Genomic DNA, 13,632 nt, shown 5'->3' with positions numbered 1-13,632 from the left:
AGGTGGGACTAGAACTCACAGACTCCGGGTGATTGGCTCAAAGTCACTTAACTGGCTTTCATGCTGAAGGTGGGACTAGAACTCACAGACTCCGGGCGATTGGCCCAAAGTCACTTAGCTGGTTTTCATGCCGAAGGTGGGACTAGAACTCACAGACTCCGGGTGATTGGCTCAAAGTCACTTAACTGGCTTTCATGCTGAAGGTGGGACTAGAACTCACAGACTCCGGGTGATTGGCCCAAAGTCACTTAGCTGGTTTTCATTTCTAAGGGGGTGGGGGAACTACAACTCACAATCTCCTGGTTTACGGGACAGTCAGAAATTTCCTATTTTTATTCCAGAGGAAAACAAACCTGGCTTGCATCCAAGAAAGGCTCTTTGACCCTACAAAAACAGCCAGCGGGGCCCCCTCCCCAATCCCAGCCCTTCCTTTCTGGAGGCGCCTGGCTGGTGGTAAGAGCCGCAGCTGAGCCTGACCTCGTTAATGTCCTTGCAGTGGGTCCCGTTGCCGGTGTAACCCAGAGGGCAGGATCCACAATGGAAGCTGGTTGGGGTGCCGGTGCAGGTGACCCCCGGGAAGCATGGATTCGGAGAACAGCGGTTCAAAACAGTGATTGGAGGGCCTATCGCAGTGGTCAAGCCTGGAGAGAGAGAGAGAAAGAGATTTGAGCACCTCCATTATTACTACTGTGGTTGGTTGCACAATCAGCCAGACCCTTTAATTCCTCCTTTTCTTTCTTTCTCTTTCTTCTTCTCCTTCTCCCTCTCCTCTTCCTCCTTCTCTTCCTTCTCCCCCTCCTCCTCCTCCTCCTCCCCCTCCTCCTCCTTCCCTTTCCCCTTTACAGCTATTGCATGCCACTGATGTTCTCTTCCCTTCTGTGATAATTTTCAGGGACAGCAATGTTGTTGTTAGTCGGAAGTCGTGTCCGACTCATCGTGACCCCATGGACAACGTTCCTCCAGGCCTTTCTGTCCTCTACCATCCCCGGGAGTCCATTTAAGCTCACACCAACTACTTCAGTGACTCCCATCACAGGGGACAGCAATATTTCCCCTTTCAATCAAGGAATTGGCAGTGTGTGCAGCCAACAGACCTTTAATAGGTGTTTTAAAACAATTAAAAACACGGACATAAATCCCCAGCAGTGCCCCCTTGTCCACCTCAGATTGCCAACTCCAACAGCAGAAGGGAAGAAAAAAAAAACTGGGGAAGATGACAGGAGTCCTTGGTGCTCTCTGAACTTGGTTGGTTTTTTTGCAGATGTTTCATTTAGGAGGAGACTGTGGACAGCCACTTGTCTGAAATGATACAGGTTCTCCTGCTTGAGCAGGGGGCTGGACTAGAAGACCTCCAAGGTCCCTTCCAGATTCTGTTCTATTCTGTTCTGTTCTGTTCCGTTCCTGTTCCTGTTCCACTCCACTCCATTCCATTCTATTCTTCATCCAATATTCTATTCTATTCTATTCTATTCTATTCTATTCTATTCTATTCTATTCTATTCTATTCTATTCTATTCTATTCTATTCTTCTCTTCTATGCTATTCCAATCTATTCTATTCCATTCCGTTCTATTCTATTCTTCTATGCTATTCCAATCTATTCTATTCTGTTCTGTTCTGTTCTATTCTATTCTATTCTATTCTTCCCAACCCTTCCCTTCCCTTCAATTCCCTTCCATTCTATTCTTCATCCAATATCTATTCTATTCTATTCTATTCTATTCTATTCTATTCTATTCTATTCTATTCTATTCTATTCTATTCTATTCTATTCTATTCTTCCCAACCCTTCCCTTCCCTTCCATTCTATTCTTCATCCAATATCTATTCTATTCTATTCTATTCTATTCTATTCTATTCTATTCTATTCTATTCTATTCTTCCCTTCCCTTCCCTTCCCTTCCCTTCCCTTCCCTTCCCTTCCATTCCATTCCATCCTTCATCCAATATCTATTCTATTCTATTCTATTCTATTCTATTCTATTCTATTCTATTCTATTCTATTCTATTCTATTCTATTCTATTCTATTCTATTCTTCCCTTCCCTTTCATTCTATTCCCTTCCATTCTATTCTTCATCCAATATCTATTCTATTCTGTTCTATTCCATTCCATTCCATTCTATTCTTCATCCAATATTTATTCTATTCTATTCTGTTCCGTTCCGTTCCGTTCCGTTCCATTCCATTATTCTATTCTATTCTATTCTATTCTATTCTATTCTATTCTATTCTATTCTATTCTATTCTTCTATGCTATTCCAATCTATTCTATTCCATTCCATTCCATTCTATTCTATTCTTCTATGCTATTCCAATCTATTCTATTCTATACTATTCTATTCTATTCTATTAACTGGGAAGTCCCCTCCCCCATATATGTATATATGTGACATAGTTATGTCTAATTTGTCCACACTTGTATATATGTCTATATATCTTCCAGAAGCCCCACCTCAAAGAAGGAACTTGAATGAATGATTGTTAGATAAAATTAATTGTCTATAAGACTTATTGGACCCCAATTGCACAAGCTAAGCCAATCTCTTCAACAGAAACAGACAAGAATGCACTCACCCACCTGCCCACCTCTTCCCTCCCTTAAGCCAAAACCAACCTAAGTGGAAAACAGGATAGAGGTGCTGAAAGGGAAAAAATGTCTGTGGAGATTCTCAGTCATCCACGGTTGCCCCAAAGATATTTTTTCAAGAGGCAACTGGACTTTCTTGTTTTTCTTTGACGGTGTTTCACTTCTCATCCAAGAAGCTTCAGCTGAAGCTTTTTGGATGAGAAGTGAAATGTCTTCAAAGAAAAAACTTGAAAGTCCAGTTGCCTTTTGAAAAAGCACCTTTGGGACTGCTAAAAGGGAAGAAGATAAAGAAAAGCCAAAGGAAGCATTCGGAAAAAATAAATTAAATAGAGCAACAGGTAACAGGGAAGTCCTCAGGGAATGGTGTCAAAAGAAAAAAGTTCAAGATGGCCGTCACAACTATGCTTTCAATCCTTTGAGGTACAGGCAAGTCCTCCACTCAGACCACAATTGAACCCAAAATTTCTGTGGCTAGGCAACACAGTTGTTAAGTGAGTTTTGCCCCATTTTACATTGTGGTGACCAGAACTGGATGCAGTATTCCAAGTGTGGCCTTACCAAGGCATTATAATTTGTTGCATTTTTTTTTTAAAGGGAGTCAGGCCTTGATTGCATCATTGTGGCTGACATCCTGACTTTTCTGACACACACACACACACACACACACACCCTCAAAACCCCCACCAGGCAGCCTTTAAAGACACCCATTCTTAGCAGTAAGAAAGCCTGTCACTTGTGGCATTTTTGCTCATTCCTTCATGTTCAACCATTTAATCTTATCAGCGAGTGTAAGGCGCCTTCTCAAGCATTCACAGCTGATTAGTGGGAAACAAACACTGTGATCCTAAATAGAAATGCCTCAGTTTTTGGCAGGGAGGAAATTGCAAAAAAGTGTGTGGGGGGGAATTCTCTGCTGCTTTTCACTGGAGGGCTGTTTCTTCCTCGTCTTCTGCAGATTACAATGAATAGGATCCTCCCTCTGATTAGCAAAATATCCTGCTCACTTAGACCCAGCCTGGTTCCAGATGCTGCTTTACAGACAAAATGCCACTTATGGCAAAGCCTCAGCACATGTGGCTGTGTTTTGCACAGCAGCGTGTAAGAACCACCAGTCCTCAATGAGCCAAGCTCCTGCTACACAGATGTATTCTACATAATTTCAGACCTTTTAAAATCATTTTAGATATTGCTGGAATATATTTCTTAGATGTTTAAAGATAGGACAGAAATCCTCATCTTATGAACACAATTGGGACCAGAATTTTCATTGCTAAGCAAGTCAGTTTTCTATTTGTTTATTCATATTCTATTTTATTTTATTATTTTATCTCCTGCCTTTATTGGTTTTTTTAAATCGCTCAAAGCAGTGAATATATCTCATACTCCTTCCTAACAGAATAACAGTTGGAAGGGACCTTAGAGGTCTTCTAGTCCAACCCCCTGCTCAGGCAGGAAGCCCTATACCATTTCTGACAAATGGTTGTCAGAATCTCTTCTTAAAAACTTCCAGTGCTGGAGCATCCAGAACTTCTGGAGGCAAGTCATTCCACTGATTAATTATTCTGTCAGGAAATTTCTCCTTAGTTGTGTGAGGTGGATTAAGCTGAGAGAGAGGGTCTGGCCCAAAGTTCCTCTTTTCATGCCATAAATGGGACTAGAACTCACAGTCTCCTGGTCTCTAGACCTTAAATCACTGGATCGAAGTTCCTCTTATTGCAGGGGTCCCCAAAGTTGGCAACTTTAAGACTTGTGGACTTCAACTCCCAGAATTAAGATTTGTGGACTTCAATTCCCAGAATTCTCCAGCCAGCTATGCTGGCTGGAGAATTCTGGGAATTGAAGTCCACAAATTTTAAAGTTGTCAACTTTGGAGACCTCTGCCTTATTGTATGGTTGTTAAGTGAATGGTGCCTGATGCTACAACTTTTTTGCCACTGTTGTTAAGCGAATCACTTCAGTTATTAAATGAGTCAGGCGGTACTTAAGCAAAGCTGGCTTTCTCCTCAGTGACTTTCCTTGTAAAGGTCACAAATGGTGATCACATGACCGCAAGATGCTGCAACCATCATAAATACATGCCGGTTGCCAAGCGTTCCAATTTTGATCATGTGACTTTGGGGAATGCTACGATGGTCATAAGTGCAATTGGTCATAAGTCCCTTTTTTCAGTGCCATTATAACTTCAAATATCACTAAATGAATGGTTGTAAGTTGAGGACCAGCTGTATATGTCGTAGCCACTTTATAAAAGGAAAAGACAGGCTGCTGCAGTTTGAAACAAATGAGAATATCACAGAGCAAAATTTGTGTATAGGAAGATATCCTATGCATATCCATGAAAGGAAAATATATCTTATGCATGGAAAAATATATTTATTTTAGGTCTAGATAAAAAGATATTTGTTTAGCTATAAATACGGAGGCATTTGCTATTTCTCTGTTTCACAACTTTGGCAGCTTTAATATATGTGAACTTCAACTCCCAGAATTCTCCAGCCAGCATAGGAATTCTGGGAGTTGAAGTCCACATATCAAGATTGGAAAACACTGACCTAATAAGGAAACCTTTGCTTTGTAATAAGTTCCCACATTCCATCTCACCAATAATGATTGGCTAAATTATTTGCAGGTGTTCAGAGGGACACACTTCTACTGCAAGGGTCTTCAAACTTGGCAAGTTTAAGACTTGTGGACTTCAACTCCCAGAATTCCTGAGCTAATATGGACTGGAGGAGGAATTCTAGTTGAAGTCCACAAGTCTTAAAGCTGTCAAGTTTGAAGACCCCTGTTCTACTGGTTTAAGACTAACAAAGTAACTGACTGACCATAAATATCTTAGGATATTATTTAACCCTACTAACATTGATTGTGGTGCCAAAGCAAAGTTTGAGAGAGCTATGCAAGGTCTCACTCAGGAAAAAAAAATGATAAAAAATGTTTCTGATCTGGTTTGGCTGCTGAATCCTTCCCCACTTAACTTTTGCCAGCTTTTAGTTAGTGTTTTAATATCTCTGGTTCTCAGTCATCTAATTCCTACAGGAAACATCCAAGTAATGATGGCCAGGATTGAACCTGCCAGGATTGAACCTTTCTTCCTCCTTTCCTTTTTACAGAACTCGAAACATGAGTGTTAAAATCAACACCAACACTTTTCAAGTGGACTCACCACAAGCATCACACTCCATCACGGTGTTCTTCAAAAAGGTTATCTCTTTGACCTGCGGAAAATCATAATGGGAACAAGTTCATAATCTTTAGTAACAGCAAAACTTGGTAGTATTTAGAATAAGAAAGTTTTTCCAATTTTATCACTCCATAATTAGTGCTTGTTTGATTGTTGTCTAATGTTACCCCAAGACAAGCAGAAAACAACACTTTAAAATCAAAGCACCATAAAAAAAAAACCCAATGCTGGCAGGGCAAGCTACTGTATATAAACAGGAAACAAACCCCACACTCCCTCACTCTGATGATGTTACCTAGTTGGGTAATAAAATGTAAGCAAACAACCGAGGTCAGAGAGCATCACAGACTCCACAGTTCAGCTCTGAGTTATAGACATTCTCTTCAATTGCAACCTTGGAGGGTTTTGAACATTTAAGCAGGATTAGACCTGCTCAGTTGTTGGATGGGAAATGTCCTGTGATTGATGTCAGTGGTGGAATTCAAAATATTTTACTACTGGTTCTGTGGGCACGTGCTTTGCGCATGCATGGAGCGTTCTAAAAGGGGGAATTTTGAGCGTGAAAACTTAACTTCAGCGCTGGTTAGTAAAACAGCTGAGGTGCGGCAATTGCTCTGCCGCGCCTATCAGCTGAGCTACAAACAAAGGAAATATAGGACAGCAAAGGGTGGGGGCAGGCGGGTGGGCCCAACTGCTGACGGGCACTGCTGGATTGCTAGAACCGATGCGAACCAGCAGCATACCACCTGTGATTGACATGCATTTGTCATGAACACCTAGGAGAGAGGTTGCTTAGGAACACTAGCATTTCCTATTTCCTTTTGCAAGCGGTGAGGTAACAATCTTCCAGCTCTAACCCCAAACTGATCCTTATTTCCCTTGTTTGTTGTTGCAAGCTGTAAATAAATACACGCTGGCTGCCAAGCCCCTGAATTTTAATCCTGTGACCATGGGGGTTCTGCAATGATCATTCCTGGCCATAAGTCACTTTTTTCAGTGCCATCGCAACTTTGAATAGGCATTAAATGGTCACAAGTCAAGGATTGTAGATGATCTCTTTGATCCATCCAACTGAAAGATTGAGGACTGGAGGGGAACTTTGTGAGCCTCCATCTAATCCGGTGAAAATGCAGACAGTTAGCTCTCTAGGAAATATCTTTCACGTTTCCCATACAATTTGGGGTTGGTTTTTTTTCTTCCCCCAGACCCCTAATCAAATCCAGACCATGTTGGAGAGTGGGACAGAACAAGGAGTTATGAAAAGGGATTATGTAATGGAAAAAGATCAGAAGATGTGGATGGAGAGGCCTGACCCATACAATCGCCAAGAGTCGGACACGACTGAATGAATAAAACCACCCTCCTCCTCAGTGGACAAAGCGGGATGGGGTGGGATGGGATGGGGATAAAAGGACTGCCTTGTTGAATCTTGATGAAAGTCCAGCTAGTTCAGGGGTGTCAAACTCAAGGCCGGTTCTGGCCCACGGGGTGCTTAGATCTGGCCCACAGAGCCAGCCTGGAAACAGCAAAGGACCGTCCCACGAGTGTCTTTGCCAGCGAAAACGGAGCTCGCTACCCCTCCCCCCCCCAGCTCTGTTTTCGCTGGCAGAGGGCTAGCAAAACAAAAACAAAAGGAGAAATGTTTCCCCTTTTGCATTTGAGCGTGCATTTGAGTATGCAAGAAGGGCCAGGAAAGGAGAAGAGAAAAGACAAAGAAAAAGAAGGGAAGATGGGAAGAGAGCAAGGAAGGAAAAATAAGGAAAGAGGGGAAGGAAGAAGAAAGGAGAATGAACAGGGAGGGAGGGAAGGAAGGAAGGAAGGAAGGGAGGGATAGAGAGAGAGAGAGAAAGAGAGAAAGAGAGAGAGAGAGAGAGAGAGAGAGAGAGAGAGAGAGAAAGAAAGAAAGAAAAAGAAAGAAAGAAAGAAAGAAAGAAAGAAAGAAAGAAAGAAAGAAAGAAAGAAAGAAAGAAAGAAAGAAAGAAATGAGAGTGAGGGAGGGTTTCAGGAAAGTCCTGCCTTAGCACTTGGCCACCACAGGTGCCCCCAATACAAGTGATGTTGAGCTGGCTACGCCTACCATGCCCTCCCCCAGGCCATACACACCCTGCCCCCCCGCCAGCTCTCCAAGGCCAAACACAACCCTGATGCCGTCCTCAATGAAATTGAGTGTGACACCCCTGAGCTAGTTCAACATTCGGCTGTCTACAGAAATCCTCCCAACCTCAGGTAGACTGTTTCTGTGCTCAGAGGCTCTACTAGGCTAGACTTCTGTAAAACAACTCTAAACTTCCCAGTGTTTCTCAATCTCAACGTTAAATAGATGTACGGACTTCCAATTTCCAGAATTCCTCAGCCAGCATGCTAGCTGGGGAATTCTGGGAGCTGAAGGCCATACGTCTTAAAGTTGAATTTGCTCATCTAGTAGGGATTCCCACGCGGCTGAGAGAAATGACCTGGGTGCTGGGAATTGCAGTAGGTGTGTGTATGTGTGTGTGAGAGACTAGACAAGATCTCCCCAGGATATCCTGTCTCCGGCGCTGCCTCTAGAATTCTCCCTGACTGCTACCCAGGATTGCGGCAGATTTTATGTAGGGCAAAGCAGGAGCGGAAAGCCGAAAGGGCAGCCACCTCCTCGCATCCATTCCACCCCCCACCCACGGCCCCACCAGCCCTTGTGCGGCTGCCCAGAGTTTGTCCTGGCATGGGGGGGGGGAGGTCCTGTCCGTCTGTTTTTCCAATTAGCTGGCAGGCAGAGGCTGCCGCCAAGAACGGAAGGAAAAGAGGAATGTGGTGTTGCATAAGAGGCAGACAGACAACAGGGCCAGAAAAGGTCAGCAACGGCCATCTGAGTCCTTCGTGGCAAATCCAGTTGTCCGCCTGGGAATTTTCACCGTCAAAGTTAAACTGCTCCTGACTGTGGAGGTTCCATTTAGTATGTAGGGCTAAGAGACTTTGCTTTTCTCTCTCTCTCTCTCTCTCTCTCTTTAGTCTGCTTCTGGAAGCCCAAGGGAAGGGACTGTCCCCAGATATCCCCTTTTCAGGAGCCCTTTTCTACTTTCCCAGAGATTAAACTTTTGATTTTTTTTCCCACCAGCTTTTAGCTCTCTTATATTGCGGCTGGGTATTGTGTAGCCTTGAGAGAAGGCTGCGTAGTCTCCCTCTGAACTTTACAGATAGTCCTTGAATGATGATCACAGCTGAGCCCAAAATTCCCATTGCTAGGCAAGACAGTTGTCAAGTGAATTGGTGCCCCGTTTTGCAACCTTTCTGGCCGCCGTTGTTAAGCGAATCACTGCGGTTGTTTGGTTCATATAACATGGTTGTTAAGTGAATCTGGCTTCCCCGTTGACTTGGCTTGTCGGAAGGTTACAAAACTGTCCTAAGTACGAGTCAGTTGCCAAGGGGCTGGATTTTGATGACCACGGGGATGCTGCAACATTGTGGGTGTGTAAAAAGGCAAAAAGTCACTTTTTTACAGGGCCGTTGTGACTTCGGTCACTAAATGAATGGTTGTAAGTCGAGGATTACCTTTATTCTGTGGAAAAATTCAGGTGGAGGGGCTTTCGTTTGATTTACATAAGGACCATTGATGGAAATTGCCACTTCGTGTAAACTCCTTTGCTTGGTATTAGCCCTTTTTCTAGGCCACAAGTTCCCAAACTTGGCCACTTTAAGACTTGTGGACTTCAACTCCCAGAATTCTCCAGCCAGCTGTGCTGGCTGGAGAATTCTGGGAGTTGAAGTCCACAAGTCTTAAAGTGGCCAAGTTTGGAGACCTCTGTGCTAGGCCTTGGCCATGCAGGGATGTCTGCAGGGAGGGGTCAAAAAAGTCAAGATGGCAGCTCAACCATGCAATGAAACCCCACCCCTTCCTTTTTAATATCGGCCACAATGCACATATAAAAGGGAGGGGTTTCAGTCACATGGTCGGGGCCTCTATCTTGATTTATTTATTTTTTTAAATCTCTCTGGTGCCACACTTACCTTAAAGCACAAACCTCCCCAAAGGACCAGAATTTATGCAACTTTCTTGCTCCCCCAAAAAAGTATGAGCCAAGGTTAAATGTTTAAATGAAGCCCGTTGCGTTTGGGAAACAATGCTACACTTGCTTAGAGCAGTGTTTCTCAACCTTGGCCATTTTAAACCGTCTGGACTTCAACTCCCAGAATTCCCCAGCCAGCAATGCCTAGCTGGGGAATTCTGGGAGTTGGAATCCACACCGCTTAAAAGTTGCCAAAGTTGAAAAAAGGCTGGGCTGGGGCTAAAGTTTGCTTTTTGTAACATAGTGACATGTGAATTCATCTTATTTCACCTGTTAATGGTTCCCTCTGTTACATGAACCCTGCAAAGTCACTCATCTCAACCCAGAAGTCCAATGCTTTGCATATGAGCCTGCTCAGGAGTGGGATTCAAATTTTTAAACAACCGGTTCTGTGGGTGTGGCCATATGACTGGGTGGGCGTGGCTTCTTTCTTTTTTTTGTAGCACCCCCTCCTCTGTTTCCCCCCCCCACCCCACCCGGGCCATGTAGCACTCCTCTACGCTCCATTTTTGGGCCTCCTGGGCCTCAGGGAAGCCTCGGGGGGTGGGGGGATTGCTTCCCTGAGACCCAGGAAGGCAAAAAATGAAGCGTGGGGGGAGCGCAGCACACACACACACACCCTGCATGTCCCTTTTTGCCTCCTGGGCCTCAGGGAAGCCTCCTGGGCAAAGCAGTAAGACAGCGAGGGGGGATCCTGGCACAGCTGATTGTCAGAACAGCTGATCGTTGGGAGGAAAAAAGAAATACCTCAAGGAGTGACTGCTCAGGGAGGGGAGGGGAGGGGCGGGCGGAGAGGGGCAGGTCCAGTCAGGGGCACGATTTGCCAGCACCGCGCAGAATCGTAACAACCAGTTCTATGGAACCGGTCTGAACCTGTAGAATCTCACTTCTTTGCTTGCTGCAATATTTCCCCCAAGCGAAGTCCCCAGCAAGCAATTTTAGAGTGTTTAATTTGAAAACACACCAAGTCTCTGTTTGGCTTCCGTTGCAAGGAAAAAGGAAGGTACTTGCAAAGAAAAGACACGTCTTCGTCCTTCTTACCTGCTGTTTCAACAGTTCTCTGATTTCTCTCAGCGCCTTGTTGGTTTCCTTCATCTCCGTTAGCATCTGGGGTGAGAGGTCTCCTCCTAGGAAGGGAAGAGAAATGTTAAATGGGTTAAAAAAAAAAAACAGCTTTGGGAAGCTACGTGGCTCTTCTCAAGACTTCCCGCCTGCATATTTTCTTAGCCTGAAAGGGTGGAATTTTATCTGTTGCAACCAGTGTGGGCACCGGTTGGGGAAGGCTGAAATTTCAGCAGGGTGTTTTTTCCCCTCGAGATCTTGTCTCAAAAGCAGGACTTGATTTACAGGTATTCTTTGACTTATAATCCCAACAGGGGCCAGAATTTCCTTTGCTTGCAGGGTGGTTGTTAAGTGGGTCGCATCCAGTTTAACAACCTTTTTGCCATGATTGTTAAATGAACCTGGGCATGCCCCTGACTGGCCCCGCCTCTCTCCACCCCACCCCTCCCCTCCCCACCTAGTCACCCCTTAAGGTATTTCTTTTTTTTTGTCCCGAAGATCAGCTGTTCTGACAATCAGCTGTGCCCAGTTGTTAAGAGAATCATGCGCAGTCCTTAAGCGAATCCAGCTTCCCGCACTGACTTTGCTTCTCAGAAGCTGGCTAGAACAGCCAAATTTTGATCCCATGATGATTCTGCTATGGACGTAAGTACGAGCTTTGGTTGTTAAGTAATTTTTTTCAGTGCTCTTGTAACTTCAGACGGTCGCTATATGAAGAAGGACCACCTGTAAAATGTTTAAAATCTCTGCTTCTTAAATTTTCTTTTCTTCTTGAGGAGAGTAAAAAGTCGGAAGGGCTTGGATTGGGAATATATCCATATTTGCCCCAGGTTTGCCCAAACAAACAAAAAGAATTACTGTCAGCAAACCTTGGTTGCTAGTTTTATGTGATTTAATTCTCTGTGATTGAATTTGTAGCCCATCTGTCTCTGCAGAGCAACACTTAGGTGTAGTTTACAAACTTTTTAAAATAAACAGAGATGTGCAGTTTTCCTTAACCAAATTGGAAGTCAAGGATGAGACTATATTGAGCAACTCCATTTAATTGAGTGCTAAATTCTCACTTTTATTACAAGGGTGTATTTGCACAACAATCCAAGCAGGGTTTCCTCAGTCTTGGCCCCTTGAAGAAGTGTGGACTTCCACTCCCAGAATTCCCCGGTCGGCATGGCTGGTTGGGGAATTCTGGGAGTTGAAATCCACACGGTTTCAATGTGTGGACATCAATAATTAACCTTCAATAATTTTTCTCTCTTCTCTATCTAGCCCATCTTTATCCAAAGCCGTTTCAAGCCCTTCCTTGGCCCAAAGTCACCCAGTTGGCTCTTATGCCTTAAGGTGGGACTAGAACTCCCAATCTCCTGGTTTCTAGCCTGATGCCTTAACCACAAGACCAGGGGTGTCAAACTCAAGGCCCAGGGGCGGAGTGCTCACCTGGCCCATGGAACAGCAAAGGACCGGCCCACGGTGCCTCTGCCAGTGAAAACGGAGCCTGTTTTCTCTGGCAGATTGCTTGGGCCTCCACAGGCGCCCCTGACATGAGTGATATTGAGCTGGCCAGGCCCCCCAAGCTTCCCCCAGGTCAAACACAATCCTAATGCGGACGTCAATAAAATTGAGTTTTAACATCCCTGCACTAGACCAAACCAGTTGTCACCTTGCCTCCATTTTCGTTCTTCTGCCTCTTTTCTAGTGCCACAATATCCTTTTTGAGATGCTCTGCACTCAGTAACAGATAGTAACAGATAATCAGAGTTGGAAGGGACTTTGTAGGTCATCTAGTCCAACCCCCTGCCCAAGCAGGAGACCCTACACCATTTCTGACAGATGGGAGTCCAATCTCAAGTGATGGCGCTCCCACAACTTCCAAGGGGAAGTTGTTCCATGGGTTGATTGTTCTCACTTGTGTGGTTGTGTGACATTGTGGGGTTCCTAGCTGCAATTCAGGGGTTCAGAGGTGAAGGGGAGATCTTGCGCGCACACAGCTACTTGCCCTACAAAAGCAACTTTAGCCCTAGTTAGGTTTGGCAGCTTTGATCCTCCTGGCTTGCAAAGAAAATGGCTCAGCAATGTCTTTCTCCTAGGTGTGGGTTCCTGTTAAGACAAACACCTCCCTGTAAAAGCTGCAAAATGTATATTTGCTCTTCTGCTGCGAAGCTCCTGGAAAAAGCTGTTTCAGCCTCAGAAATGCAGAGCGTCTCTTCTAGGTCACAAGGAAGCAGTATGGCTTCATCAAGGTATTTATACAGGGGTGGGGCTGCTGGGGGTTTGCAGGGGTTCAGGAGAGCCCCTAGCTAAGATTTTGTGAGAACCCCCAAGTCCCACTCCTAGCTGACCCCACCCACCCCTCCCCTCCCCGGAGTCCCCACACAGCCCGTTTTGGATGCAGGTAAGTGCAGGGTGTGTGCGGAGGCTTGGGGAGGGTGAAAAACAGGCCTCCTGGAAGTTTGGGAAGGCCAGAAATGGGCCTGTTTCTGACTTCCAGAGAGCCTCCGGAGCCTAGAGAGGCCATTTTTGCCCTCCTGGAGGCTCGAGAAAAGCCTCTGGAGCCCAGGGAGGGAAAAAATGTCCCCCGCCCCCCGGTTGCGGTGCAGGAGGCTGATTAGGCCACGCCCACCATGGCCACGCCCACCCAGCAACCGAGCAGAGAACCCGTTGCTAAAATTTTTGAAGCCCACCCCTGTATTTATATCCTGTTATTTCTCTGAAAGCAAAGGGCTGCTTTGGGGGCACAGGGCATCTCCTCATTTTATT

At 45.0% G+C, this 13,632-nt stretch overlaps 1 protein-coding gene across 1 annotated transcript in view; it reads right to left on the bottom strand.

Moving 5' to 3' along the window:
• Positions 1-13,632, bottom strand: part of COMP (cartilage oligomeric matrix protein) — a 42,794-nt gene that overhangs the window by 25,789 nt on the left and 3,373 nt on the right. Inside the window, exons 2-4 of the mRNA XM_087951647.1 lie at positions 10,858-10,943; positions 5,756-5,807; positions 478-641 (exon numbers count right to left, since the gene is read on the bottom strand). Coding sequence (XP_087807773.1) covers positions 478-641; positions 5,756-5,807; positions 10,858-10,943 — 302 coding nt within the window. The remainder of the gene's footprint in view (positions 1-477; positions 642-5,755; positions 5,808-10,857; positions 10,944-13,632) is intronic.

Source organism: Notechis scutatus, chromosome 1 (assembly GCF_049901735.1).
Source record: "Notechis scutatus isolate UNSWTSFEM ecotype Mainland chromosome 1, rNotScu1.2, whole genome shotgun sequence".
Lineage (NCBI taxonomy): Eukaryota > Metazoa > Chordata > Lepidosauria > Squamata > Elapidae > Notechis > Notechis scutatus.
The sequence above is the reverse complement of the archived record's forward strand: the minus strand, read 5'-3'. Positions and strand labels throughout refer to the sequence as shown.